The sequence below is a fragment of the Heptranchias perlo genome, unplaced genomic scaffold (genome assembly GCF_035084215.1).
Source record: "Heptranchias perlo isolate sHepPer1 unplaced genomic scaffold, sHepPer1.hap1 HAP1_SCAFFOLD_196, whole genome shotgun sequence".
Lineage (NCBI taxonomy): Eukaryota > Metazoa > Chordata > Chondrichthyes > Hexanchiformes > Hexanchidae > Heptranchias > Heptranchias perlo.
In genome coordinates, this window is record NW_027139212.1 from 618,800 (window position 1) to 646,447 (window position 27,648).

The following is a 27,648-nucleotide window of genomic DNA, read 5'->3' on the forward strand; positions in this document are numbered from 1 at the left end:
GAGTGATGTGACGGTGGGTAATGTGACGGTGGGTGATGTGACGGTGGGTGATGTGACGGTGGGTGATGTGACGGTGGGTGATGTGACGGTGGGTGATGTGACGGTGGGTGATGTGACGGTGGGAGTTGTGACGGTGAGTGATGTGACGGTGGGTAATGTGACGGTGGGTGATGTGACGGTGGGAGTTGTGACGGTGGGTGATGTGACGGTGGGTGATGTGACGTTGGGTGTTGTGACGGTGGGTGATGTGACGGTGGGTGATGTGACGGTGGGTGATGTGACGGTGGGTGATGTGACGGTGGGAGTTGTGACGGTGGGTGATGTGACGGTGGGTGATGTGACGGTGGGAGTTGTGACGGTGGGTGATGTGACGGTGGTTGATGTGACGGTGGGAGTTGTGACGGTGGGTGATGTGACGGTGGGTGATGTGACGGTGGGTGATGTGACGGTGGGAGTTGTGACGGTGAGTGATGTGACGGTGGGTGATGTGACGGTGGGTGATGTGACGGTGGGTGATGTGACGGTGGGTGATGTGACGGTGGGTGATGTGACGGTGGGTGATGTGACGGTGGGAGTTGTGACGGTGAGTGATGTGACGGTGGGTAATGTGACGGTGGGTGATGTGACGGTGGGAGTTGTGACGGTGGGTGATGTGACGTTTGGTGTTGTGACGGTGGGTGCTGTGACGGTGGGTGATGTGACGGTGGGTGTTGTGACGGTGGGAGTTGTGACGGTGGGAGTTGTGACGGTGGGTGATGTGAAGGTGCGTGATGTGAAGGTGGGAGTTGTGACGGTGGGAGTTGTGACGGTGGGTGATGTGAAGGTGGGTGATGTGACGGTGGGAGTTGTCACGGTGGGTGATGTGACTGTGGGTGATGTGACGGTGGGTGATGTGACGGTGGGAGTTGTCACGGTGGGAGTTGTGACGGTGGGTGATGTGACGGTGGGTGATGTGACGGTGGGAGTTGTGACGGTGGGTGATGTGACGGTGGGTGATGTGACGGTGGGTGATGTGAAGGTGGGAGCTGTGACGGTGGGTGCTGTGACGGTGGGTGATGTGACGGTGGGTGATGTGACGGTGGGTGATGTTACGGTGGGTGATGTGACGGTGGGTGATGTGACGGTGGGAGTTGTGACGGTGGTAGTTGTGACGGTGGGTGAAGTGACGGTGGGAGTTGTGACGGTGGGTGATGTGACGGTGGGAGTTGTGACGGTGGGTGATGTGACGGTGGGAGTTGTGACGGTGGGTGATGTGATGGTGGAAGTTGTGACGGTGGAAGTTGTGACGGTGGGTGATGTGACGGTGGGAGTTGTGACGGTGGGTGATGTGACGGTGGGTGAAGTGACGGTGGGTGATGTGACGGTGGGAGTTGTGACGGTGGGTGATGTGATGGTGGAAGTTGTGACGGTGGAAGTTGTGACGGTGGGTGATGTGACGGTGGGAGTTGTGACGGTGGGTGATGTGACGGTGGGTGATGTGACGGTGGGTGATGTGACGGTGGGAGTTGTGACGGTGGGTGATGTGACGGTGGGAGTTGTGACGGTGGGTGATGTGACGGTGGGAGTTGTGGCGGTGGGTGATGTGACGGTGGTTGATGTGACGGTGGGAGTTGTGACGGTGGGTGATGTGACGGTGGGTGATGTGACGGTGGGTGATGTGACGGTGGGTGATGTGACGGTGGGAGTTGTGACGGTGGGTGAAGTGACGGTGGGTGATGTGACGGTGGGAGTTGTGACGGTGGGTGATGTGACGGTGGGTGATGTGACGGTGGATGATGTGACGGTGGGTGATGTGACGTTGGGTGATGTGACGGTGGGTGATGTGACGGTGGGAGTTGTGACGGTGGGTGATGTGACGGTGGGTGATGTGACGGTGGGAGTTGTGACGGTGGGAGTTGTGGCGGTGGGTGATGTGACGGTGGTTGATGTGACGGTGGGAGTTGTGACGGTGGGTGATGTGACGGTGGGTGATGTGACGGTGGGTGATGTGACGGTGGGAGTTGTGACGGTGAGTGATGTGACGGTGGGTAATGTGACGGTGGGTGATGTGACGGTGGGTGATGTGACGGTGGGTGATGTGACGGTGGGTGATGTGACGGTGGGTGATGTGACGGTGGGTGATGTGACGGTGGGAGTTGTGACGGTGAGTGATGTGACGGTGGGTAATGTGACGGTGGGTGATGTGACGGTGGGAGTTGTGACGGTGGGTGATGTGACGGTGGGTGATGTGACGTTGGGTGTTGTGACGGTGGGTGATGTGACGGTGGGTGATGTGACGGTGGGTGATGTGACGGTGGGTGATGTGACGGTGGGAGTTGTGACGGTGGGTGATGTGACGGTGGGTGATGTGACGGTGGGAGTTGTGACGGTGGGAGTTGTGACGGTGAGTGATGTGACGGTGGGTGATGTGACGGTGGGTGATGTGACGGTGGGTGATGTGACGGTGGGTGATGTGACGGTGGGTGATGTGACGGTGGGTGATGTGACGGTGGGAGTTGTGACGGTGAGTGATGTGACGGTGGGTAATGTGACGGTGGGTGATGTGACGGTGGGAGTTGTGACGGTGGGTGATGTGACGTTTGGTGTTGTGACGGTGGGTGCTGTGACGGTGGGTGATGTGACGGTGGGTGTTGTGACGGTGGGAGTTGTGACGGTGGGAGTTGTGACGGTGGGTGATGTGAAGGTGCGTGATGTGAAGGTGGGAGTTGTGACGGTGGGAGTTGTGACGGTGGGTGATGTGAAGGTGGGTGATGTGACGGTGGGAGTTGTCACGGTGGGTGATGTGACTGTGGGTGATGTGACGGTGGGTGATGTGACGGTGGGTGATGTGACGGTGGGAGTTGTGACGGTGGGTGATGTGACGGTGGGTGATGTGACGGTGGGTGATGTGAAGGTGGGAGCTGTGACGGTGGGTGCTGTGACGGTGGGTGATGTGACGGTGGGTGATGTGACGGTGGGTGATGTTACGGTGGGTGATGTGACGGTGGGTGATGTGACGGTGGGAGTTGTGACGGTGGTAGTTGTGACGGTGGGTGAAGTGACGGTGGGAGTTGTGACGGTGGGTGATGTGACGGTGGGAGTTGTGACGGTGGGTGGTGTGATGGTGGGAGTTGTGACGGTGGAAGTTGTGACGGTGGGTGATGTGATGGTGGAAGTTGTGACGGTGGAAGTTGTGACGGTGGGTGATGTGACGGTGGGAGTTGTGACGGTGGGTGATGTGACGGTGGGTGATGTGACGGTGGGTGATGTGACGGTGGGAGTTGTGACGGTGGGTGATGTGATGGTGGAAGTTGTGACGGTGGAAGTTGTGACGGTGGGTGATGTGACGGTGGGAGTTGTGACGGTGGGTGATGTGACGGTGGGTGATGTGACGGTGGGTGATGTGACGGTGGGAGTTGTGACGGTGGGAGTTGTGACGGTGGGTGATGTGACGGTGGGTGATGTGACGGTGGGAGTTGTGGCGGTGGGTGATGTGACGGTGGTTGATGTGACGGTGGGAGTTGTGACGGTGGGTGATGTGACGGTGGGTGATGTGACGGTGGGTGATGTGACGGTGGGAGTTGTGACGGTGGGTGATGTGATGGTGGAAGTTGTGACGGTGGAAGTTGTGACGGTGGGTGATGTGACGGTGGGAGTTGTGACGGTGGGTGATGTGACGGTGGGTGATGTGACGGTGGGTGATGTGACGGTGGGAGTTGTGACGGTGGGAGTTGTGACGGTGGGTGATGTGACGGTGGGTGATGTGACGGTGGGAGTTGTGGCGGTGGGTGATGTGACGGTGGTTGATGTGACGGTGGGAGTTGTGACGGTGGGTGATGTGACGGTGGGTGATGTGACGGTGGGTGATGTGACGGTGGGAGTTGTGACGGTGGGTGATGTGACGGTGGGTGATGTGACGGTGGATGATGTGACGGTGGATGATGTGACGGTGGGTGATGTGACGGTGGGTGATGTGACGGTGGGTGATGTGACGGTGGGAGTTGTGACGGTGGGTGATGTGACGGTGGGTGATGTGACGGTGGGAGTTGTGACGGTGGGAGTTGTGGCGGTGGGTGATGTGACGGTGGTTGATGTGACGGTGGGTGATGTGACGGTGGGTGATGTGAAGGTGGGTGATGTGACGGTGGGAGTTGTGACGGTGAGTGATGTGACGGTGGGTAATGTGACGGTGGGTGATGTGACGGTGGGTGATGTGACGGTGGGTGATGTGACGGTGGGTGATGTGACGGTGGGAGTTGTGACGGTGAGTGATGTGACGGTGGGTAATGTGACGGTGGGTGATGTGACGGTGGGAGTTGTGACGGTGGGTGATGTGACGGTGGGTGATGTGACGTTGGGTGTTGTGACGGTGGGTGATGTGACGGTGGGTGATGTGACGGTGGGTGATGTGACGGTGGGTGATGTGACGGTGGGTGATGTGACGGTGGGAGTTGTGACGGTGGGTGATGTGACGGTGGGTGATGTGACGGTGGGAGTTGTGACGGTGGGTGATGTGACGGTGGTTGATGTGACGGTGGGAGTTGTGACGGTGGGTGATGTGACGGTGGGTGATGTGACGGTGGGTGATGTGACGGTGGGTGATGTGACGGTGGGAGTTGTGACGGTGAGTGATGTGACGGTGGGTAATGTGACGGTGGGTGATGTGACGGTGGGAGTTGTGACGGTGGGTGATGTGACGTTTGGTGTTGTGACGGTGGGTGCTGTGACGGTGGGTGATGTGACGGTGGGTGTTGTGACGGTGGGAGTTGTGACGGTGGGTGATGTGAAGGTGCGTGATGTGACGGTGGGAGTTGTGACGGTGAGTGATGTGACGGTGGGTGATGTGACGGTGGGTGATGTGACGGTGGGTGATGTGACGGTGGGTGATGTGACCATGGGAGTTGTCACGGTGGGAGTTGTGACGGTGGGTGATGTGACGGTGGGTGATGTGACGGTGGGAGTTGTGACGGTGGGAGTTGTGACGGTGGGTGATGTGACGGTGGGTGATGTGACGGTGGGAGTTGTGACGGTGGGTGATGTGACGGTGGCTTATGTGACGGTGGGAGATGTGACGGTGGAAGTTGTGACGGTGGAAGTTGTGACGGTGGGTGATGTGACGGTGGGAGTTGTGACGGTGGGAGTTGTGACGGTGGGTGATGTGACGGTGGGTGATGTGACGGTGGGAGTTGTGACGGTGGGTGATGTGACGGTGGCTTATGTGACGGTGGAAGTTGTGACGGTGGAAGTTGTGACGGTGGGTGATGTGACGGTGGGAGTTGTGACGGTGGGTGATGTGACGGTGGGCGTTGTGACGGTGGGTGATGTGACGGTGGGAGTTGTGACGGTGGGAGTTGTGACGGTGGGTGATGTGACGGTGGGAGTTGTGACGGTGGGTTATGTGACGGTGGGAGTTGTGACGGTGGGAGTTGTGACGGTGGGTGATGTGACGGTGGGTGATGTGACGGTGGGAGTTGTGACGGTGGGTGATGTGACGGTGGGTGATGTGACGGTGGGAGTTGTCACGGTGGGTGATGTGACTGTGGGTGATGTGACGGTGGGTGATGTGACGGTGGGTGTTGTCACGGTGGGAGTTGTGACGGTGGGTGATGTGACGGTGGGTGATGTGACGGTGGGTGATGTGACGGTGGGAGTTGTCACGGTGGGAGTTGTGACGGTGGGTGATGTGACGGTGGGTGATGTGACGGTGGGAGTTGTGACGGTGGGTGATGTGACGGTGGGTGATGTGACGGTGGGTGATGTGAAGGTGGGAGCTGTGACGGTGGGTGCTGTGACGGTGGGTGATGTGACGGTGGGTGATGTGACGGTGGGTGATGTTACGGTGGGTGATGTGACGGTGGGTGATGTGACGGTGGGAGTTGTGACGGTGGTAGTTGTGACGGTGGGTGAAGTGACGGTGGGAGTTGTGACGGTGGGTGATGTGACGGTGGGAGTTGTGACGGTGGGTGATGTGACGGTGGGTGATGAGACGGTGGGAGTTGTGACGGTGGGTGATGTGACGGTGGGAGTTGTGACGGTGGGTGATGTGATGGTGGAAGTTGTGACGGTGGAAGTTGTGACGGTGGGTGATGTGACGGTGGGAGTTGTGACGGTGGGTGATGTGACGGTGGGTGATGTGACGGTGGGTGATGTGACGGTGGGAGTTGTGACGGTGGGTGATGTGACGGTGGGTGATGTGACGGTGGGAGTTGTGGCGGTGGGTGATGTGACGGTGGTTGATGTGACGGTGGGAGTTGTGACGGTGGGTGATGTGACGGTGGGTGATGTGACGGTGGGTGATGTGACGGTGGGAGTTGTGACGGTGGGTGATGTGACGGTGGGTGATGTGACGGTGGATGATGTGACGGTGGGTGATGTGACGGTGGGTGATGTGACGGTGGGTGATGTGACGGTGGGAGTTGTGACGGTGGGAGTTGTGGCGGTGGGTGATGTGACGGTGGTTGATGTGACGGTGGGAGTTGTGACGGTGGGTGATGTGACGGTGGGTGATGTGACGGTGGGTGATGTGACGGTGGGAGTTGTGACGGTGAGTGATGTGACGGTGGGTAATGTGACGGTGGGTGATGTGACGGTGGGTGATGTGACGGTGGGTGATGTGACGGTGGGTGATGTGACGGTGGGTGATGTGACGGTGGGTGATGTGACGGTGGGAGTTGTGACGGTGAGTGATGTGACGGTGGGTAATGTGACGGTGGGTGATGTGACGGTGGGAGTTGTGACGGTGGGTGATGTGACGGTGGGTGATGTGACGTTGGGTGTTGTGACGGTGGGTGATGTGACGGTGGGTGATGTGACGGTGGGTGATGTGACGGTGGGTGATGTGACGGTGGGTGATGTGACGGTGGGAGTTGTGACGGTGGGTGATGTGACGGTGGGTGATGTGACGGTGGGAGTTGTGACGGTGGGTGATGTGACGGTGGTTGATGTGACGGTGGGAGTTGTGACGGTGGGTGATGTGACGGTGGGTGATGTGACGGTGGGTGATGTGACGGTGGGTGATGTGACGGTGGGTGATGTGACGGTGGGAGTTGTGACGGTGAGTGATGTGACGGTGGGTGATGTGACGGTGGGTGATGTGACGGTGGGTGATGTGACGGTGGGTGATGTGACGGTGGGTGATGTGACGGTGGGAGTTGTGACGGTGAGTGATGTGACGGTGGGTGATGTGACGGTGGGTGATGTGACGGTGGGAGTTGTGACGGTGGGTGATGTGACGTTTGGTGTTGTGACGGTGGGTGCTGTGACGGTGGGTGATGTGACGGTGGGTGTTGTGACGGTGGGAGTTGTGACGGTGGGTGATGTGAAGGTGCGTGATGTGAAGGTGGGAGTTGTGACGGTGGGAGTTGTGACGGTGGGTGATGTGAAGGTGCGTGATGTGACGGTGGGAGTTGTGACGGTGAGTGATGTGACGGTGGGTGATGTGACGGTGGGTGATGTGACGGTGGGTGATGTGACGGTGGGTGATGTGACGGTGGGTGATGTGACGGTGGGAGTTGTCACGGTGGGAGTTGTGACGGTGGGTGATGTGACGGTGGGTGATGTGACGGTGGGAGTTGTGACGGTGGGAGTTGTGACGGTGGGTGATGTGACGGTGGGTGATGTGACGGTGGGAGTTGTGACGGTGGGTGATGTGACGGTGGCTTATGTGACGGTGGGAGATGTGACGGTGGAAGTTGTGACGGTGGAAGTTGTGACGGTGGGTGATGTGACGGTGGGAGTTGTGACGGTGGGAGTTGTGACGGTGGGTGATGTGACGGTGGGTGATGTGACGGTGGGAGTTGTGACGGTGGGTGATGTGACGGTGGCTTATGTGACGGTGGGAGATGTGACGGTGGAAGTTGTGACGGTGGAAGTTGTGACGGTGGGTGATGTGACGGTGGGAGTTGTGACGGTGGGTGATGTGACGGTGGGCGTTGTGACGGTGGGTGATGTGACGGTGGGAGTTGTGACGGTGGGAGTTGTGACGGTGGGTGATGTGACGGTGGGAGTTGTCACGGTGGGAGTTGTGACGTTGGGTGATGTGACGGTGGGTGATATGACGGTGGGTGATGTGACGGTGGGTGATGTGACGGTGGAAGTTGTGACGGTGGGTGATGTGACGGTGGGTGATGTGACGGTGGGTGATGTGACGGTGGGAGTTGTGACGGTGGGTGATGTGACGTTGGGTGATGTGACGGTGGGTGATGTGACGGTGGGTGTTGTGACGGTGGGTGATGTGACGGTGGGTGATGTGACGGTGGGTGATGTGACGGTGGGTGATGTGACGGTGGGTGATGTGACGGTGGGTGTTGTGACGGTGGGTGCTGTGACGGTGGGTGATGTGACGGTGGGTGATGTGACGGTGGGAGTTGTGACGGTGGGTGTTGTGACGGTGGGTGCTGTGACGGTGGGTGATGTGACGGTGGATGATGTGACGGTGGGAGTTGTGACGGTGAGTGATGTGACGGTGGTCGATGTGAAGGTGGGTGATGTGACGTTGGGTGATGTGATGGTGGGTGATGTGACGGTGGGAGTTGTGACGGTGGGAGTTGTGACGGTGGGAGTTGTGACGGTGGGTGATGTGACGGTGGGTGATGTTACGGTGGGTGATGTGACGGTGGGTGATGTGACGGTGGATGATGTGACGGTGGGTGATGTGACGGTGGGAGTTGTGACGGTGGGTGATGTGACGGTGGGAGTTGTGACGGTGGGTGATGTGACGGTGGGAGTTGTGACGGTGGGTGATGTGACGGTGGGTGATGTGACGGTGGGTGGTGTGACGGTGGATGATGTGACGGTGGGAGTTGTGACGGTGGGTGATGTGACAGTGGGAGTTGTGACGGTGGGTGATGTGACGGTGGGTGATGTGACGGTGGGAGTTGTGACGGTGGGTGATGTGACAGTGGGAGTTGTGACGGTGGGTGATGTGACGGTGGGTGATGTGACGGTGGGAGTTGTGGCGGTGGGAGTTGTGACGGTGGGTGATGTGACGGTGGGTGATGTGACGGTGGGTGACGTGACGGTGGGAGTTGTGACGGTGGGTGATGTGACGGTGGGAGTTGTGACGGTGGGTGATGTGACGGTGGGTGATGTGACGGTGGGAGTTGTGACGGTGGGAGTTGTGACGGTGGGTGATGTGACGGTGGTTGATGTGACGGTGGGAGTTGTGACGGTGGGTGATGTGACGGTGGGTGATGTGACGGTGGGTGATGTGACGGTGAGTGACGTGACGGTGGGTGATGTGACGTTGGGTGATGTGACGGTGGGTGATGTGACGGTGGGTGTTTTGACGGTGGGTGCTGTGACGGTGGGTGATGTGACGGTGGGTGATGTGACGGTGGGTGATGTGACGGTGGAAGTTGTGACGGTGGAAGTTGTGACGGTGGGTGAAGTGACGGTGGGAGTTGTGACGGTGGGTGATGTGACGGTGGGAGTTGTGACGGTGGGTGATGTGACGGTGGGTGATGTGACGGTGGGTGATGTGACGGTGGGTGATGTGACGGTGGGAGTTGTGACGGTGGGTGATGTGACGGTGGGAGTTGTGACGGTGGGAGTTGTGACGGTGGTTGATGTGACGGTGGGAGTTGTAACGGTGGGAGTTGTGACGGTGGATGATGTGACGGTGGGTGATGTGACGGTGGGTGATGTGACGGTGGGTGATGTGACGGTGGGTGATGTGACGGTGAGAGTTGTGACGGTGGGTGATGTGACGGTGGGAGTTGTGACGGTGGGAGTTGTGACGGTGGGTGATGTGACGGTGGGTGATGTGACGGTGGGAGTTGTCACGGTGGGTGATGTGACGGTGGGTGATGTGACTGTGGGTGATGTGACGGTGGGTGATGTGACGGTGGGTGATGTGACGGTGGGAGTTGTGGCGGTGGGTGATGTGACGGTGGGTGATGTGACGTTGGGAGTTGTGACGGTGGAAGTTGTGACGGTGGGTGATGTGACGGTGGATGATGTGACGGTGGGTGATGTGACGGTGGGAGTTGTGACGGTGGGTGATGTGACGGTGGGAGTTGTGACGGTGGGTGATGTGACGGTGGGAGTTGTGACGGTGGGTGATGTGACGGTGGGTGATGAGATGGTGGGAGTTGTGACGGTGGGTGATGTGACGGTGGGTGATGTGACGGTGGGAGTTGTGACGGTGGGTGATGTGACGGTGGGTGATGAGATGGTGGGAGTTGTGACGGTGGGTGATGTGACGGTGGGAGTTGTGACGGTGGGTGATGTGACGGTGGGAGTTGTGACGGTGGGAGTTGTGACGGTGGGTGATGTGACGGTGGGAGTTGTGACGGTGGGTGATGTGACGGTGGGTGATGTGACGGTGGGAGTTGTGGCGGTGGGTGATGTGACGGTGGTTGATGTGACGGTGGGAGTTGTGACGGTGGGTGTTGTGACGGTGGGTGTTGTGACGGTGGGTGCTGTGACGGTGGGTGATGTGACGGTGGATGATGTGACGGTGGGAGTTGTGACGGTGGGTGATGTGAAGGTGCGTGATGTGACGGTGGGAGTTGTGACGGTGGGAGTTGTGACGGTGAGTGATGTGACGGTGGGTGATGTGACGGTGGGCGATGTGACGGTGGGTGATGTGACGGTGGGTGATGTGACGGTGGGTGATGTGACGGTGGGAGTTGTCACGGTGGGAGTTGTGACGGTGGGTGATGTGACGGTGGGTGATGTGACGGTGGGTGATGTGACGGTGGGAGTTGTGACGGTGGGTGATGTGACGGTGGGTGATGTGACGGTGGGTGATGTGACGGTGGGAGTTGTGACGGTGGGTGATGTGACGGTGGGTGATGTGACGGTGGGTGATGTGACGGTGGGAGTTGTGACGGTGGGAGTTGTGACGGTGGGTGATGTGACGGTGGGAGTTGTGACGGTGGGAGTTGTGACCGTGGGTGATGTGACGGTGGGTGATGTGACGGTGGGTGATGTGACGGTGGGAGTTGTGACGGTGGGTGATGTGACGGTGGGAGTTGTGACGGTGGGAGTTGTGACGGTGGGTGATGTGACGGTGGGTGATGTGACGGTGGGTGATGTGACGGTGGGAGTTGTGACGGTGGGTGATGTGACGGTGGGAGTTGTGACGGTGGGAGTTGTGACGGTGGGTGATGTGACGGTGGGTGATGTGACGGTGGGTGATGTGACGGTGGATGATGTGATGGTGGGTGATGTGACGGTGGGTGATGTGACGGTGGAAGTTGTGACGGTGGGTGATGTGACGGTGGGAGTTGTGACGGTGGGTGATGTGACGGTGGGAGTTGTGATGGTGGGTGATGTGACGGTGGTTGATGTGACGGTGGGAGTTGTGACGGTGGGTGATGTGACGGTGGGTGATGTGACGGTGGGTGATGTGACGGTGGGAGTTGTGACGGTGGGTGATGTGACGGTGGGTGATGTGACGGTGGGAGTTGTCACGGTGGGAGTTGTGACGGTGGGTGATGTGACGGTGGGAGTTGTCACGGTGGGTGATGTGACGGTGGGTGATGTGACGGTGGGTGATGTGACGGTGGGTGATGTGACGGTGGGAGTTGTGACGGTGGGAGTTGTGACGGTGGGTGATGTGACGGTAGGTGATGTGACGGTGGGAGTTGTGACGGTGGGTGATGTGACGGTGGGAGTTGTGACGGTGGGAGTTGTGATGGTGGGTGATGTGACGGTGGGTGATGTGATGGTGGGAGTTGTGACGGTGGGTGTTGTGACGGTGGGTGCTGTGACGGTGGGTGATGTGACGGTGGATGATGTGACGGTGGGAGTTGTGACGGTGGGTGATGTGAAGGTGGGTGATGTGACGGTGGGAGTTGTGACGGTGGGAGTTGTGACGGTGAGTGATGTGACGGTGGTCGATGTGACGGTGGGTGATGTGACGGTGGGTGATGTGACGGTGGGTGATGTGATGGTGGGAGTTGTCACGGTGGGAGTTGTGACGGTGGGTGATGTGACGGTGGGAGTTGTCACGGTGGGTGATGTGACGGTGGGTGATGTGACGGTGGGAGTTGTGACGGTGGAAGTTGTGACGGTGGAAGTTGTGACGGTGGGTGAAGTGACGGTGGGAGTTGTGACGGTGGGAGTTGTGATGGTGGAAGTTGTGACGGTGGGTGAAGTGACGGTGGGAGTTGTGACGGTGGGAGTTGTGACGGTGGGTGATGTGACGGTGGGAGTTGTGACGGTGGGTGATGTGACGGTGGGAGTTGTGACGGTGGGTGATGTGACGGTGGGTGATGTGACGGTGGGAGTTGTGACGGTGGGTGATGTGACGGTGGGAGTTGTGACGGTGGGTGATGTGACGGTGGGTGATGTCACGGTGGTTGATGTGACGGTGGGAGTTGTGACGGTGGGAGTTGTGACGGTGGGTGATGTGACGGTAGGTGATGTGACGGTGGGTGATGTGACGGTGGGTGATGTGACGGTGGGAGTTGTGACGGTGGGAGTTGTGACGGTGGGTGATGTGACGGTGGGTGATGTGACGGTGCGTGATGTGACGGTGGGTGATGTGACGGTGGTTGATGTGACGGTGGGAGTTGTGACGGTGGGAGTTGTGACGGTGGGTGTTGTGACGGTGGGTGCTGTGACGGTGGGTGATGTGACGTTGGATGATGTGACGGTGGGTGATGTGACGGTGGGAGTTGTGACGGTGGGTGTTGTGACGGTGGGTGCTGTGACGGTGGGTGATGTGACGGTGGGTGATGTGACGGTGGGAGTTGTGACGGTGGGTGTTGTGACGGTGGGTGCTGTGACGGTGGGTGATGTGACGGTGGGTGATGTGACGGTGGGAGTTGTGACGGTGGGTGATGTGAAGGTGGGTGATGTGACGGTGGGAGTTGTGACGGTGGGAGTTGTGACGGTGAGTGATGTGACGGTGGTCGATGTGACGGTGGGTGATGTGACGGTGGGTGATGTGACGGTGGGTGATGTGACGGTGGGTGATGTGACGGTGGGAGTTGTCACGGTGGGAGTTGTGACGGTGGGTGATGTGACGGTGGGAGTTTTGACGGTGGGTGATGTGACGGTGGGTGATGTGACGGTGGGAGTTGTGACGGTGGAAGTTGTGACGGTGGGTGAAGTGACGGTGGGAGTTGTGACGGTGGGAGTTGTGACGGTGGAAGTTGTGACGGTGGGTGAAGTGACGGTGGGAGTTGTGACGGTGGGAGTTGTGACGGTGGGTGATGTGACGGTCGGAGTTGTGACGGTTGGTGATGTGACGGTGGGAGTTGTGACGGTGGGTGATGTGACGGTGGGAGTTGTGACGGTGGGTGATGTGACGGTGGGTGTTGTGACGGTGGGAGTTGTGACGGTGGAAGTTGTGACGGTGGGTGAAGTGACGGTGGAAGTTGTGACGGTGGAAGTTGTGACGGTGGGTGAAGTGACGGTGGGAGTTGTGACGGTGGGTGATGTGACGGTGGGAGTTGTGGCGGTGGGTGATGTGACGGTGGGAGTTTTGGCGGTGGGTGATGTGACGGTGGGTGATGTGACGGTGGGAGTTGTGACGGTGGGTGAAGTGACGGTGGGAGTTGTGACGGTGGGTGATGTGACGGTGGGAGTTGTGGCGGTGGGTGATGTGACGGTGGGTGATGTGACGGTGGGAGTTGTGACGGTGGTTGATGTGACGGTGGGAGTTGTGACGGTGGGTGATGTTACGGTGGGAGTTGTGACGGTGGTTGATGTGACGGTGGGAGTTGTGACGGTGGGTGATGTTACGGTAGGTGATGTGACGGTGGTTGATGTGACGGTGGGTGATGTGACGGTGGGTGATGTGACGGTGGGAGTTGTGACGGTGGGTGATGTGACGGTGGGAGTTTAGACGGTGGGAGTTGTGACGGTGGGTGATGTGACGGTGGGTGATGTTGAGGATATGTAGTACCCCATGTTCATCACTTGCCTTCCCTAGCGGATCATTACCAATATAGGTCTAAAAGGGAAATTACAGAAACGGAGCGATATTTCGCTATTTTGTTCCCTGGGTATGGGGTAGCCAGGACAATTAAGGAAATTCGGCAGATGGCTTCGGTATTAGAAGAAGTAGCTAATGACACCGCAGTGGCACTGAAGGATACAAATGCAGAAATGATAGCCATTCGGACAATGGCCTTGCAGAATCGCATGGCTTTAGACTACCTGTTAGCCGCAAAAGGGGGAACCTGTGCACTGATTGGATCAGAATGCTGCACCTACATACCAGATAACTCAGAAAATATAACTAATCTGGTTGAGCATATACAGAAAGCCGTAACAAAATTACACCAGACCCTGGGAGAAGGTTGGTTAGAATGGCTCCTCAGTGGCTCATGGGGATCGTACTTGATGCATGGATTAGTTATTCTAATTGTAGCAATACTTACTTTTGGCCTGATCGTTGCTTGCGTTAAAATCTGCTGTAAGGCGGCAATGGAACAGATTCGTGTATGAGACTCTGCTTAGGCAGAATTGATGAGTGAACAAGGGTTGGTTATCATTAAATGATAAAAGGGGGGAATGAGAATCCCTACGTGGTCAGTTTTTAGTAAAATATTAAAATGCCTATGTGGCAAAGAAGCAGAATGCAAAATGGTTAGAAAGGGTTAATTAGTTAGTAACTGAGATTGATACAAGTGGCCTGGCCCTCCTGCTGGGCCATATGTTTGCTTAGTCAGCAGGCCTGCATTGTCTTATCAATGATAGGTCTTTGATGTGAGTCAAGGACTGGTCTGAATGTCTCCATGTTTATGGCAGATCAATATAGGGAACGAGCTTAGCCAAAGTTGAAAGACATTCCAGGTTGGGAGATAAGGAATAGAAGGAACAGGGAAGAACCTTCCAAGTTGGAAAGTGAGGAAGTAACCCCTTTGATGTCTAATAGCAACATGGTCAGCACATGGATTGTCTATGATTGGCCGGAAATAATGTAACCCCGCATGGCAGCCTGTGCCCGGCTTATGATTGGTGTTGACTTTTGTGTTAATGATGTTCCAACCTCTATGGATTTGTATAAAGGTATGAGTTTTTGTCTTGTCTTTGTCTCTCCTTATTCTGTTAGAATCGTTTGGATTCTCTCAGGAATCTGAATTGAAGCTACAGACTAAGATCTGCTAGTAAAGTTGTTTGAACTTTACGGTGTACTCGAATCAGTTCTTGCTGAACCAGACTGAGGGGAAAGAATCCGGTTCGTCAATGTGACGGTGGGAGTTGTCACGGTGGGAGTTGTGACGGTGGGTGATGTGACGGTGGGTGATGTGACGGTGGGTGATGTGACGGTGGGAGTTGTGACGGTGGGTGATGTGACGGTGGGTGATGTGACGGTGGGAGAAGTGACGGTGTGAGTTGTGACGGTGGGAGTTGTGACGGTGGGAGTTGTTACGGTGGGTGATGTGATGGTGGGAGTTGTGACGGTGGGAGTTGTGACGGTGGGTGATGTGACGGTGGGTGATGTGATGGTGGGAGTTGTGACGGTGGGAGTTGTGACGGTGGGTGGTGTGACGGTGGGTGGTGTGACGGTGGGTGGTGTGACGGTGGGTGATGTGATGGTGGGAGTTGTGACGGTGGGTGATGTGACGGTGGGTGATGTGACGGTGGGTGATGTGAAGGTGGGAGCTGTGACGGTGGGTGCTGTGACGGTGGGTGATGTGACGGTGGGTGATGTGACGGTGGGTGATGTGACGGTGGGAGTTGTGACGGTGGTTGTTGTGATGGTGGGTGATGTGACGGTGGGAGTTGTGACGGTGGGAGTTGTGACGGTGGGTGATGTGACGGTGGGAGTTGTGACGTTGGGATTTGTGACGGTGGGTGATGTGACGGTGGGTGATGTGACGGTGGAAGTTGTGACGGTGGAAGTTGTGACGGTGGGTGAAGTGACGGTGGGAGTTGTGACGGTGGGTGATGTGACGGTGGGAGTTGTGACGGTGGGTGATGTGACGGTGGGTGATGAGACGGTGGGAGTTGTGACGGTGGATGATGTGACGGTGGGTGATGTGATGGTGGAAGTTGTGACGGTGGAAGTTGTGACGGTGGGTGATGTGACGGTGGGTGATGTGACGGTGGGTGATGTGACGGTGGGAGTTGTGACGGTGGGTGATGTGACGGTGGGTGATGTGACGGTTGGAGTTGTGACGGTGGGTGATGTGACGGTGGGTGATGTGACGGTGGGAGTTGTGACGGTGGGTGATGTGACGGTGGTTGATGTGACGGTGGGAGTTGTGACGGTGGGTGATGTGACGGTGGGTGATGTGATGGTGGGTGATGTGACGGTGGGAGTTGTGACGGTGAGTGATGTGACGGTGGGTGATGTGACGGTGGGAGTTGTGACGGTGGGTGATGTGACGGTGGGTGATGTGACGGTGGGTGATGTGATGGTGGGAGTTGTGACGGTGAGTGATGTGACGGTGGGTGATGTGACGGTGGGTGATGTGACGGTGGGTGATGTGACGGTGGGTGCTGTGACGGTGGGTGATGTGACGGTGGGAGTTGTGACGGTGAGTGATGTGACGGTGGGTGATGTGACGGTGGGTGATGTGACGGTGGGTGATGTGACGGTGGGTGATGTGACGGTGGATGATGTGACGGTGGGAGTTGTGACGGTGGGTGATGTGACGGTGGGAGTTGTGACGGTGGGAGTTGTGACGGTGAGTGATGTGACGGTGGGTGATGTGACGGTGGGTGATGTGACGGTGGGAGTTGTGACGGCGGGAGTTGTCACGGTGGGTGATGTGACGGTGGGTGATGTGACGGTGGAAGTTGTGACGGTGGAAGTTGTGACGGTGGGTGAAGTGACGGTGGGAGTTGTGACGGTGGGTGATGTGACGGTGGGTGATGTGACGGTGGGAGTTGTGACGGTGGGAGTTGTGACGGTGGGTGATGTGACGGTGGGAGTTGTGACGGTGGGTGATGTGACGGTGGGAGTTGTGACGGTGGGAGTTGTGACGGTGGGTGATGTGACGGTGGGAGTTGTGACGGTGGGAGTTGTGACGGTGGGTGATGTGACGGTGGGTGATGTGACGGTGGAAGTTGTGACGGTGGAAGTTGTGACGGTGGAAGTTGTGACGGTGGGTGATGTGACGGTGGGAGTTGTGACGGTGGGTGATGTGACGGTGGGAGTTGTGATGGTGGGTGATGTGACGGTGGGTGATGTGACGGTGGGAGTTGTGGCGGTGGGAGTTGTGACGGTGAGTGATGTGACGGTGGGTGATGTGACGGTGGGAGTTGTGACGGTGGGTGATGTGACGGTGGTTGATGTGACGGTGGGAGTTGTGACGGTGGGTGATGTGACGTTGGGTGATGTGATAGTGGGTGATGTTACGGTGGGTGATGTGACGGTGGGTGTTGTGACGGTGGGTGCTGTGACGGTGGGTGATGTGACGGTGGATGATGTGACGGTGGGAGTTGTGAAGGTGGGTGATGTGACGGTGGGAGTTGTGACGGTGGGAGTTGTGACGGTGAGAGATGTGACGGTGGGTGATGTGACGGTGGGTGATGTGACGGTGGGTGATGTGACGGTGGGTGATGTGATGGTGGAAGTTGTGACGGTGGAAGTTGTGACGGTCGGTGATGTGACGGTGGGAGTTGTGACGGTGGGTGATGTGACGGTGGGAGTTGTGACGGTGGGTGATGTGACGGTGGGTGATGTGACGGTGGGTGATGTGACGGTGGGAGTTGTGACGGTGGGTGATGTGACGGTGGTTGATGTGACGGTGGGTGATGTGACGGTGGGTGATGTGATGGTGGGTGATGTGACGGTGGGAGTTGTGACGGTGAGTGATGTGACGGTGGGTGATGTGACGGTGGGTGATGTGACGGTGGGTGATGTGACGTTGGGTGCTGTGACGGTGGGTGATGTGACGGTGGGTGTTGTGACGGTGGGTGCTGTGACGGTGGGTGATGTGACGGTGGATGATGTGATAGTGGGTGATGTTACGGTGGGTGATGTGACGGTGGGTGTTGTGACGGTGGGTGATGTGACGGTGGGAGTTGTGACGGTGGGTGATGTGAAGGTGGGTGATGTGACGGTGGGAGTTGTGACGGTGGGAGTTGTGACGGTGAGTGATGTGACGGTGGTCGATGTGACGGTGGGTGATGTGACGGTGGGTGATGTGACGGTGGGTGATGTGACGGTGGGAGTTGTCACGGTGGGAGTTGTGACGTTGGGTGATGTGACGGTGGGTGATGTGACGGTGGGTGATGTGACGGTGGGAGTTGTCACGGTGGGAGTTGTCACGGTGGGTGATGTGACGGTGGGTGATGTGACGGTGGGTGATGTGACGGTGGGTGATGTGACGGTGGAAGTTGTGACGGTGAAAGTTGTGACGGTGAAAGTTGTGACGGTGGGTGAAGTGACGGTGGGAGTTGTGACGGTGGGTGATGTGACGTTGGGAGTTGTGACGGTGGGTGATGTGACGGTGGGTGATGCGACGGTGGGAGAAGTGACGGTGGGAGTTGTGACGGTGGGAGTTGTGACGGTGGGTGATGCGACGGTGGGAGAAGTGACGGTGGGAGTTGTGACGGTGGGACTTGTGACGGTGGGTGATGCGACGGTGGGACTTGTGACGGTGGGTGATGTGACGGTGGGTGATGTGACGGTGGGAGATGTGACGGTGGGTGTTGTGACGGTGGGTGATGCGACGGTGAGTGATGTGACGGTGGGAGTTGTGACGGTGGGTGATGTGACGGTGGGTGATGTGACGGTGGGAGATGTGACGGTGGGTGTTGTGACGGTGGGTGATGCGACGGTGAGTGATGTGACGGTGGGTGATGTGACGGTGGGTGTTGTGACGGTGGGTGATGCGACGGTGAGTGATGTGACGGTGGGAGTTGTGACGGTGGGTGATGCGACGGTGGGAGTTGTGACGGTGGGTGATGCGACGGTGGGAGTTGTGACGGTGGGTGATGTGACGGTGGGTGATGTGACGGTGGGAGTTGTGACGGTGGGTGATGTGACGGTGGATGATGTGACGGTGGGAGTTGTGACGGTGGGTGATGCGACGGTGAGTGATGTGACGGTGGGAGTTGTGACGGTGGGTGATGCGACGGTGGGAGTTGTGACGGTGGGTGATGCGACGGTGGGAGTTGTGACGGTGGGTGATGTGACGGTGGGTGATGTGACGGTGGGAGTTGTGACGGTGGGTGATGTGACGGTGGATGATGTGACGGTGGGAGTTGTGACGGTGGGTGATGCGACGGTGGGACTTGTGACGGTGGGTGATGTGACGGTGGGTGATGTGACGGTGGGTGATGTGACGGTGGGAGTTGTGACGGTGGGTGATGCGACGGTGGGACTTGTGACGGTGGGTGATGTGACGGTGGGTGATGTGACGGTGGGAGATGTGACGGTGGGTGATGTGACGGTGGGTGATGTGACGGTGGGTGATGTGACGGTGGGAGATGTGACGGTGGGTGATGCGACGGTGGGAGTTGTGACGGTGGGTGATGTGACGGTGGATGATGTGACGGTGGGAGTTGTGACGGTGGGTGATGTGACGGTGGGTGATGTGACGGTGGGAGTTGTGACGGTGGGTGATGTGACGGTGGATGATGTGACGGTGGGAGTTGTGACGGTGGGTGATGCGACGGTGGGTGATGCGACGGTGGGAGATGTGACGGTGGGTGATGTGACGGTGGGTGATGTGACGGTGGGAGTTGTGACGGTGGGTGATGTGACGGTGGATGATGTGACGGTGGGAGTTGTGACGGTGGGTGATGCGACGGTGGGTGATGCGACGGTGGGTGATGTGACGGTGGGAGTTGTGACGTTGGGAGTTGTGACGGTGGGAGTTGTGACGGTGGGTGATGTGACGGTGGGAGTTGTGACGTTGGGAGTTGTGACGGTGGGTGATGTGACGGTGGGTGGTGTGACGGTGGGTGGTGTGACGGTGGGTGATGTGACGGTCGGTGATGTGTCGGTGGGTGATGTGACGGTGGGTGATGTGACGGTGGGAGTTGTGACGGTGGGAGTTGTGACGGTGAGTGATGTGACGGTGGGTGGTGTGACGGTGGGTGATGTGACGGTCGGTGATGTGACGGTGGGTGATGTGACGGTGGGAGTTGTGATGGTGGGAGTTGTGACGGTGGGTGATGTGACCGTGGGTGATGTGACGGTGGGTGTTGTGACGGTGGGAGTTGTGACGGTGGGAGTTGTGACGGTGGGTGATGTGACGGTGGGAGTTGTGACGGTGGGTGATGTGACGGTGGGTGATGTGACGGTGGGAGTTGTGACGGTGGGTGATGTGACGGTGGGTGTTGTGACGGTGGGAGTTGTGACGGTGGGAGTTGTGACGGTGGGTGATGTGACGGTGGGTGATCTGACTGTGGGAGTTGTGACGGTGGGAGTTGTGACGGTGGGAGTTGTGACGGTGGGTGATGTGACGGTGGGTGATGTGACGGTGGGAGTTGTGACGGTGGGTGATGTCACGGTGGGCGTTGTGATGGTGGGAGTTGTGACGGTGGGTGATGTGACGGTGGGTGATGTGACGGTGGGAGTTGTGAAGGTGGGAGTTGTGACGGTGGGTGATGTGACGGTGGGTGATGTGACGGTGGGTGATGTGACGGTGGGAGTTGTGACGGTGGGTGATGTGACGGTGGGTGATGTGACGGTGGGAGTTGTGATGGTGCGAGTTGTGATGGTGCGTGATGTGACGGTGCGTGATGTGACGGTGGGTGATGTGACGGTGGGTGATGTGACGGTGGGAGTTGTGACGTTGGGAGTTGTGACGGTGGGTGATGTGACGGTGGGTGATGTGACGGTGGGTGGTGTGACGGTCGGTGATGTGACGGTCGGTGATGTGACGGTGTGTGATGTGACGGTGGGTGATGTGACGGTGGGAGTTGTGACGGTGGGAGTTGTGACGGTGAGTGATGTGATGGTGGGTGATGTGACGGTCGGTGATGTGACGGTGGGTGATGTGACGGTGGGTGATGTGACGGTGGGAGTTGTGACGGTGGGTGATGTGACGGTGGGAGTTGTGACGGTGGGAGTTGTGACGGTGGATGATGTGACGGTGGGAGATGTGACGGTGGGTGATGTGACGGTTGAAGTTGTGACGGTGGGTGATGAAACGGTGGGTGATGTGACGGTGGGTGATGTGACGGTGGGTGATGTGACGGTGGGTGATGTGAAGGTGGGTGATGTGACGGTGGGAGTTGTGACGGTGGGAGTTGTGACGGTGAGTGATGTGACGGTGGTCGATGTGACGGTGGGTGATGTGACGGTGGGTGATGTGACGGTGGGTGATGTGACGGTGGGAGTTGTCACGGTGGAAGTTGTGACGGTCGGTGATGTGACGGTGGGAGTTGTGACGGTGGGTGATGTGACGGTGGGAGTTGTGACGGTGGGTGATGTGACGGTGGGTGATGTGACGGTGGGTGATGTGACGGTGGGAGTTGTGACGGTGGGTGATGTGACGGTGGTTGATGTGACGGTGGGTGATGTGACGGTGGGTGATGTGATGGTGGGTGATGTGACGGTGGGAGTTGTGACGGTGAGTGATGTGACGGTGGGTGATGTGACGGTGGGTGATGTGACGGTGGGTGATGTGACGTTGGGTGCTGTGACGGTGGGTGATGTGACGGTGGGTGTTGTGACGGTGGGTGCTGTGACGGTGGGTGATGTGACGGTGGATGATGTGATAGTGGGTGATGTTACGGTGGGTGATGTGACGGTGGGTGTTGTGACGGTGGGTGATGTGACGGTGGGAGTTGTGACGGTGGGTGATGTGAAGGTGGGTGATGTGACGGTGGGAGTTGTGACGGTGGGAGTTGTGACGGTGAGTGATGTGACGGTGGTCGATGTGACGGTGGGTGATGTGACGGTGGGTGACGTGACGGTGGGTGATGTGACGGTGGGAGTTGTCACGGTGGGAGTTGTGACGTTGGGTGATGTGACGGTGGGTGATGTGACGGTGGGTGATGTGACGGTGGGAGTTGTCACGGTGGGAGTTGTCACGGTGGGTGATGTGACGGTGGGTGATGTGACGGTGGGTGATGTGACGGTGGGTGATGTGACGGTGGAAGTTGTGACGGTGAAAGTTGTGACGGTGAAAGTTGTGACGGTGGGTGAAGTGACGGTGGGAGTTGTGACGGTGGGTGATGTGACGTTGGGAGTTGTGACGGTGGGTGATGTGACGGTGGGTGATGCGACGGTGGGAGAAGTGACGGTGGGAGTTGTGACGGTGGGAGTTGTGACGGTGGGTGATGCGACGGTGGGAGAAGTGACGGTGGGAGTTGTGACGGTGGGACTTGTGACGGTGGGTGATGCGACGGTGGGACTTGTGACGGTGGGTGATGTGACGGTGGGTGATGTGACGGTGGGAGATGTGACGGTGGGTGTTGTGACGGTGGGTGATGCGACGGTGAGTGATGTGACGGTGGGAGTTGTGACGGTGGGTGATGTGACGGTGGGTGATGTGACGGTGGGAGATGTGACGGTGGGTGTTGTGACGGTGGGTGATGCGACGGTGAGTGATGTGACGGTGGGTGATGTGACGGTGGGTGTTGTGACGGTGGGTGATGCGACGGTGAGTGATGTGACGGTGGGAGTTGTGACGGTGGGTGATGCGACGGTGGGAGTTGTGACGGTGGGTGATGCGACGGTGGGAGTTGTGACGGTGGGTGATGTGACGGTGGGTGATGTGACGGTGGGAGTTGTGACGGTGGGTGATGTGACGGTGGATGATGTGACGGTGGGAGTTGTGACGGTGGGTGATGCGACGGTGAGTGATGTGACGGTGGGAGTTGTGACGGTGGGTGATGCGACGGTGGGAGTTGTGACGGTGGGTGATGCGACGGTGGGAGTTGTGACGGTGGGTGATGTGACGGTGGGTGATGTGACGGTGGGAGTTGTGACGGTGGGTGATGTGACGGTGGATGATGTGACGGTGGGAGTTGTGACGGTGGGTGATGCGACGGTGGGACTTGTGACGGTGGGTGATGTGACGGTGGGTGATGTGACGGTGGGTGATGTGACGGTGGGAGTTGTGACGGTGGGTGATGCGACGGTGGGACTTGTGACGGTGGGTGATGTGACGGTGGGTGATGTGACGGTGGGAGATGTGACGGTGGGTGATGTGACGGTGGGTGATGTGACGGTGGGTGATGTGACGGTGGGAGATGTGACGGTGGGTGATGCGACGGTGGGAGTTGTGACGGTGGGTGATGTGACGGTGGATGATGTGACGGTGGGAGTTGTGACGGTGGGTGATGTGACGGTGGGTGATGTGACGGTGGGAGTTGTGACGGTGGGTGATGTGACGGTGGATGATGTGACGGTGGGAGTTGTGACGGTGGGTGATGCGACGGTGGGTGATGCGACGGTGGGAGATGTGACGGTGGGTGATGTGACGGTGGGTGATGTGACGGTGGGAGTTGTGACGGTGGGTGATGTGACGGTGGATGATGTGACGGTGGGAGTTGTGACGGTGGGTGATGCGACGGTGGGTGATGCGACGGTGGGTGATGTGACGGTGGGTGATGTGACGGTGGGAGATGTGACGGTGGGTGATGTGACGGTGGGTGATGTGACGGTGGGAGTTGTGACGTTGGGAGTTGTGACGGTGGGAGTTGTGACGGTGGGTGATGTGACGGTGGGAGTTGTGACGTTGGGAGTTGTGACGGTGGGTGATGTGACGGTGGGTGGTGTGACGGTGGGTGGTGTGACGGTGGGTGATGTGACGGTCGGTGATGTGACGGTGGGTGATGTGACGGTGGGTGATGTGACGGTGGGAGTTGTGACGGTGGGAGTTGTGACGGTGAGTGATGTGACGGTGGGTGGTGTGACGGTGGGTGATGTGACGGTCGGTGATGTGACGGTGGGTGATGTGACGGTGGGAGTTGTGATGGTGGGAGTTGTGACGGTGGGTGATGTGACCGTGGGTGATGTGACGGTGGGTGTTGTGACGGTGGGAGTTGTGACGGTGGGAGTTGTGACGGTGGGTGATGTGACGGTGGGAGTTGTGACGGTGGGTGATGTGACGGTGGGTGATGTGACGGTGGGAGTTGTGACGGTGGGTGATGTGACGGTGGGTGTTGTGACGGTGGGAGTTGTGACGGTGGGAGTTGTGACGGTGGGTGATGTGACGGTGGGTGATCTGACTGTGGGAGTTGTGACGGTGGGAGTTGTGACGGTGGGAGTTGTGACGGTGGGTGATGTGACGGTGGGTGATGTGACGGTGGGAGTTGTGACGGTGGGTGATGTCACGGTGGGCGTTGTGATGGTGGGAGTTGTGACGGTGGGTGATGTGACGGTGGGTGATGTGACGGTGGGAGTTGTGAAGGTGGGAGTTGTGACGGTGGGTGATGTGACGGTGGGTGATGTGACGGTGGGTGATGTGACGGTGGGAGTTGTGACGGTGGGTGATGTGACGGTGGGTGATGTGACGGTGGGAGTTGTGATGGTGCGAGTTGTGATGGTGCGTGATGTGACGGTGCGTGATGTGACGGTGGGTGATGTGACGGTGGGTGATGTGACGGTGGGAGTTGTGACGTTGGGAGTTGTGACGGTGGGTGATGTGACGGTGGGTGATGTGACGGTGGGTGGTGTGACGGTCGGTGATGTGACGGTCGGTGATGTGACGGTGTGTGATGTGACGGTGGGTGATGTGACGGTGGGAGTTGTGACGGTGGGAGTTGTGACGGTGAGTGATGTGATGGTGGGTGATGTGACGGTCGGTGATGTGACGGTGGGTGATGTGACGGTGGGTGATGTGACGGTGGGAGTTGTGACGGTGGGTGATGTGACGGTGGGAGTTGTGACGGTGGGAGTTGTGACGGTGGATGATGTGACGGTGGGAGATGTGACGGTGGGTGATGTGACGGTTGAAGTTGTGACGGTGGGTGATGAAACGGTGGGTGATGTGACGGTGGGTGATGTGACGGTGGGTGATGTGACGGTGGGTGATGTGACGGTGGGAGTTGTGACGGTGGGATTTGTGACGGTGGGTGATGTGACCATGGGTGATGTGACGGTGGGAGTTGTGACGGAGGGTGATGTGACGGTGGGTGATGTGACGGTGGGTGATGTGACGGTGGGTGATGTGACGGTGGGAGTTGTGACGGTGGGTTATGTGACGGTGGGTGATGTGACGGTGGGTGATGTGACGGTGGGAGTTGTGACGGTGGGTGATGTGACGGTGGGAGTTGTGACGGTGGGAGTTGTGACGGTGGGAGTTGTGACGGTGGGTAATGTGACGGTGGGTGATGTGACGGTGGGTGATGTGACGGTGGGAGTTGTGACGCTGGGTGATGTGACTGTGGGAGTTGTGATGGTGGGTGATGTGACGGTGGGTGATGTGACGGTGGGAGTTTTGACGGTGGGTGATGTGACGGTGGGTGATGTGACGGTGGGTGATGTGACGGTGGGTGATGTGACGGTGGGAGTTGTGACGGTGGGTGATGTGACGGTGGGTGATGTGACGGTGCGAGTTGTGACGGTGGGTGATGTGACGGTGGGAGTTGTGTCGGTGGGTGATGTGATGGTGGGTGATATGACGGTGCGAGTTGTGACGGTGGGTGATGTGACGGTGGGTGATGTGATGGTGGGAGTTGTGACGGTGGGTGATGTGACGGTGGGAGTTGTGACGGTGGGTGATGTGATGGTGGGAGTTGTGACGGTGGGTGATGTGACGGTGGGTGATGTGACGGTGGGAGTTGTGACGGTGGGTGATGTGACGGTGGGAGTTGTGACGGTGGGTGACATGACGGTGGGTGATGTGACGCTGGGAGTTGTGACGGTGGGTGATGTGACGGTGGGAGTTGTGACGGTGGGAGTTGTGACGGTGGGTGATGTGACGGTGGGTGGTGTGACGGTGGATGATGTGACGGTGGGAGATGTGACGGTGGGAGTTGTGACGGTGGGTGCTGTGACGGTGGGTGATGTGACGGTGGGAGTTGTGACGGTGGGAGTTGTGACGGTGGGAGTTGTGACGGTGGGAGATGTGACGGTGGGTGATGTGACGGTGGATGTTGTGACGGTGGATGATGTGACGGTGGGTGATGTCACGTTGGGAGTTGTGACGGTGGGTGATGTGACGGTGGGAGTTGTGACGGTGAGTGATGTGACGGTGGGTGATGTGACGGTGGGTGATGTGACGGTGGTGATGTGACGGTGGGAGTTGTGACGGTGGGAGTTGTGACGGTGGGTGATGTGACGGTGTGTGATGTGACGGTGGGTGATGTGACGGTGGGTGATGTGACGGTGGGTGATGTGACGGTGGGAGTTGTCAAGGTGGGAGTTGTGACGGTGGGTGATGTGACGGTGGGTGATGTGACGGTGGGTGATGTGACGGTGTGTGATGTGACGGTGGGTGATGTGACGGTGGGTGATGTGACGGTGGGAGTTGTGACGGTGGGTGATGTGACGGTGGGAGTTGTGACGGTGGGTGACGTGACGGTGGGTGATGTGACGGTGGGTGATGTGACAGTGGGACTTGTGACGGTGGGTGATGTGACGGTGGGTGATGTGACGGTGGGAGTTGTGACGGTGGGAGTTGTGACGGTGCGTGATGTGACGGTGGGTGATGTGACGGTGGGTGATGTGACGGTGGGTGATGTGACGGTGGGAGTTGTGACGATGGGTGATGTGACGGTGGGTGATGTCACGGTGGGAGTTGTGACGGTGGGAGTTGTGACGGTGGGTGATGTGACGGTGGGAGATGTGACGGTGGGTGATGTGACGGTGGGAGTTGTGACGGTGGGTGATGTGATGGTGGGTGATGTGACGGTGGGTGATGTGACGGTGGTAGTTGTGACGGTGGGTGATGTGACGGTGCGAGTTGTGACGGTGGGTGATGTGACGGTGGGTGATGTGACGGTGGGAGTTGTGACGGTGCGAGTTGTCACGGTGCGAGTTGTGACGGTGCGAGTTGTGACGGTGGGTGATGTGACGGTGGGTGATGTGACGGTGGGTGATGTGACGGTGGGAGTTGTGACGGTGGGAGATGTGACGGTGGGAGTTGTGACGGTGGGAGATGTGACGGTGGGTGATGTGACGGTGGGAGTTGTGACGGTGGGTGATGTGACGGTGGGAGTTGTGACGGTGGGTGACGTGACGGTGGGAGATGTGACGGTGGGTGATGTGACGGTGGGAGTTGTGACAGTGGGTGACGTGACGGTGGGTGACGTGACGGTGGGATTTGTGACGGTGGGTGATGTGACGGTGGGAGTTGTGAAGGTGGGAGTTATGACGGTGGGAGTTGTGACGGTGGGAGTTGTGACGGTGGGTGGTGTGACGGTGGATGATGTGACGGTGGGTGATGTGACGGTGGGTGATGTGACGGTGGGAGTTGTGACGGTGGGTGATGTGACGGTGGGTGATGTGACGGTGGGAGTTGTGACGGTGCGAGTTGTGACGGTGCGAGTTGTGACGGTGCGAGTTGTGACGGTGCGAGTTGTGACGGTGCGAGTTGTGACGGTGGGTGATGTGACGGTGGGTGATGTGACGGTGGGAGTTGTGACGGTGGGTGATGTGACGGTGCGAGTTGTGACGGTGGGTGATGTGACGGTGGGTGATGTGACGGTGGGAGTTGTGTCGGTGGGTGATGTGATGGTGGGAGTTGTGACGGTGGGTGATGTGACGGTGGGAGTTGTGACGGTGGGTGATGTGACGGTGGGTAATGTGACGGTGGGTGATGTGACGGTGGGTGATGTGACGGTGGGAGTTGTGACGGTGGGTGATGTGACGGTGGGAGTTGTGACGGTGAGTGATGTGACGGTGGG

General features: G+C 58.3%; 1 protein-coding gene across 1 annotated transcript; it reads left to right on the forward strand.

The window, feature by feature from the left end:
- Positions 1-15,476: 15,476 nt before the first annotated feature.
- Positions 15,477-27,388, forward strand: LOC137309967 (mucin-22-like; the record flags this gene model as incomplete). The annotated part of the gene is made up of 5 exons (XM_067977964.1): positions 15,477-15,693; positions 18,082-18,798; positions 19,447-19,863; positions 21,802-22,518; positions 26,961-27,388. Coding segments are annotated over exons 1-5 (2,496 nt in total), but the record flags the coding sequence as incomplete, so codon positions are not given.
- Between the last annotated feature and the right edge of the window lie 260 nt (positions 27,389-27,648).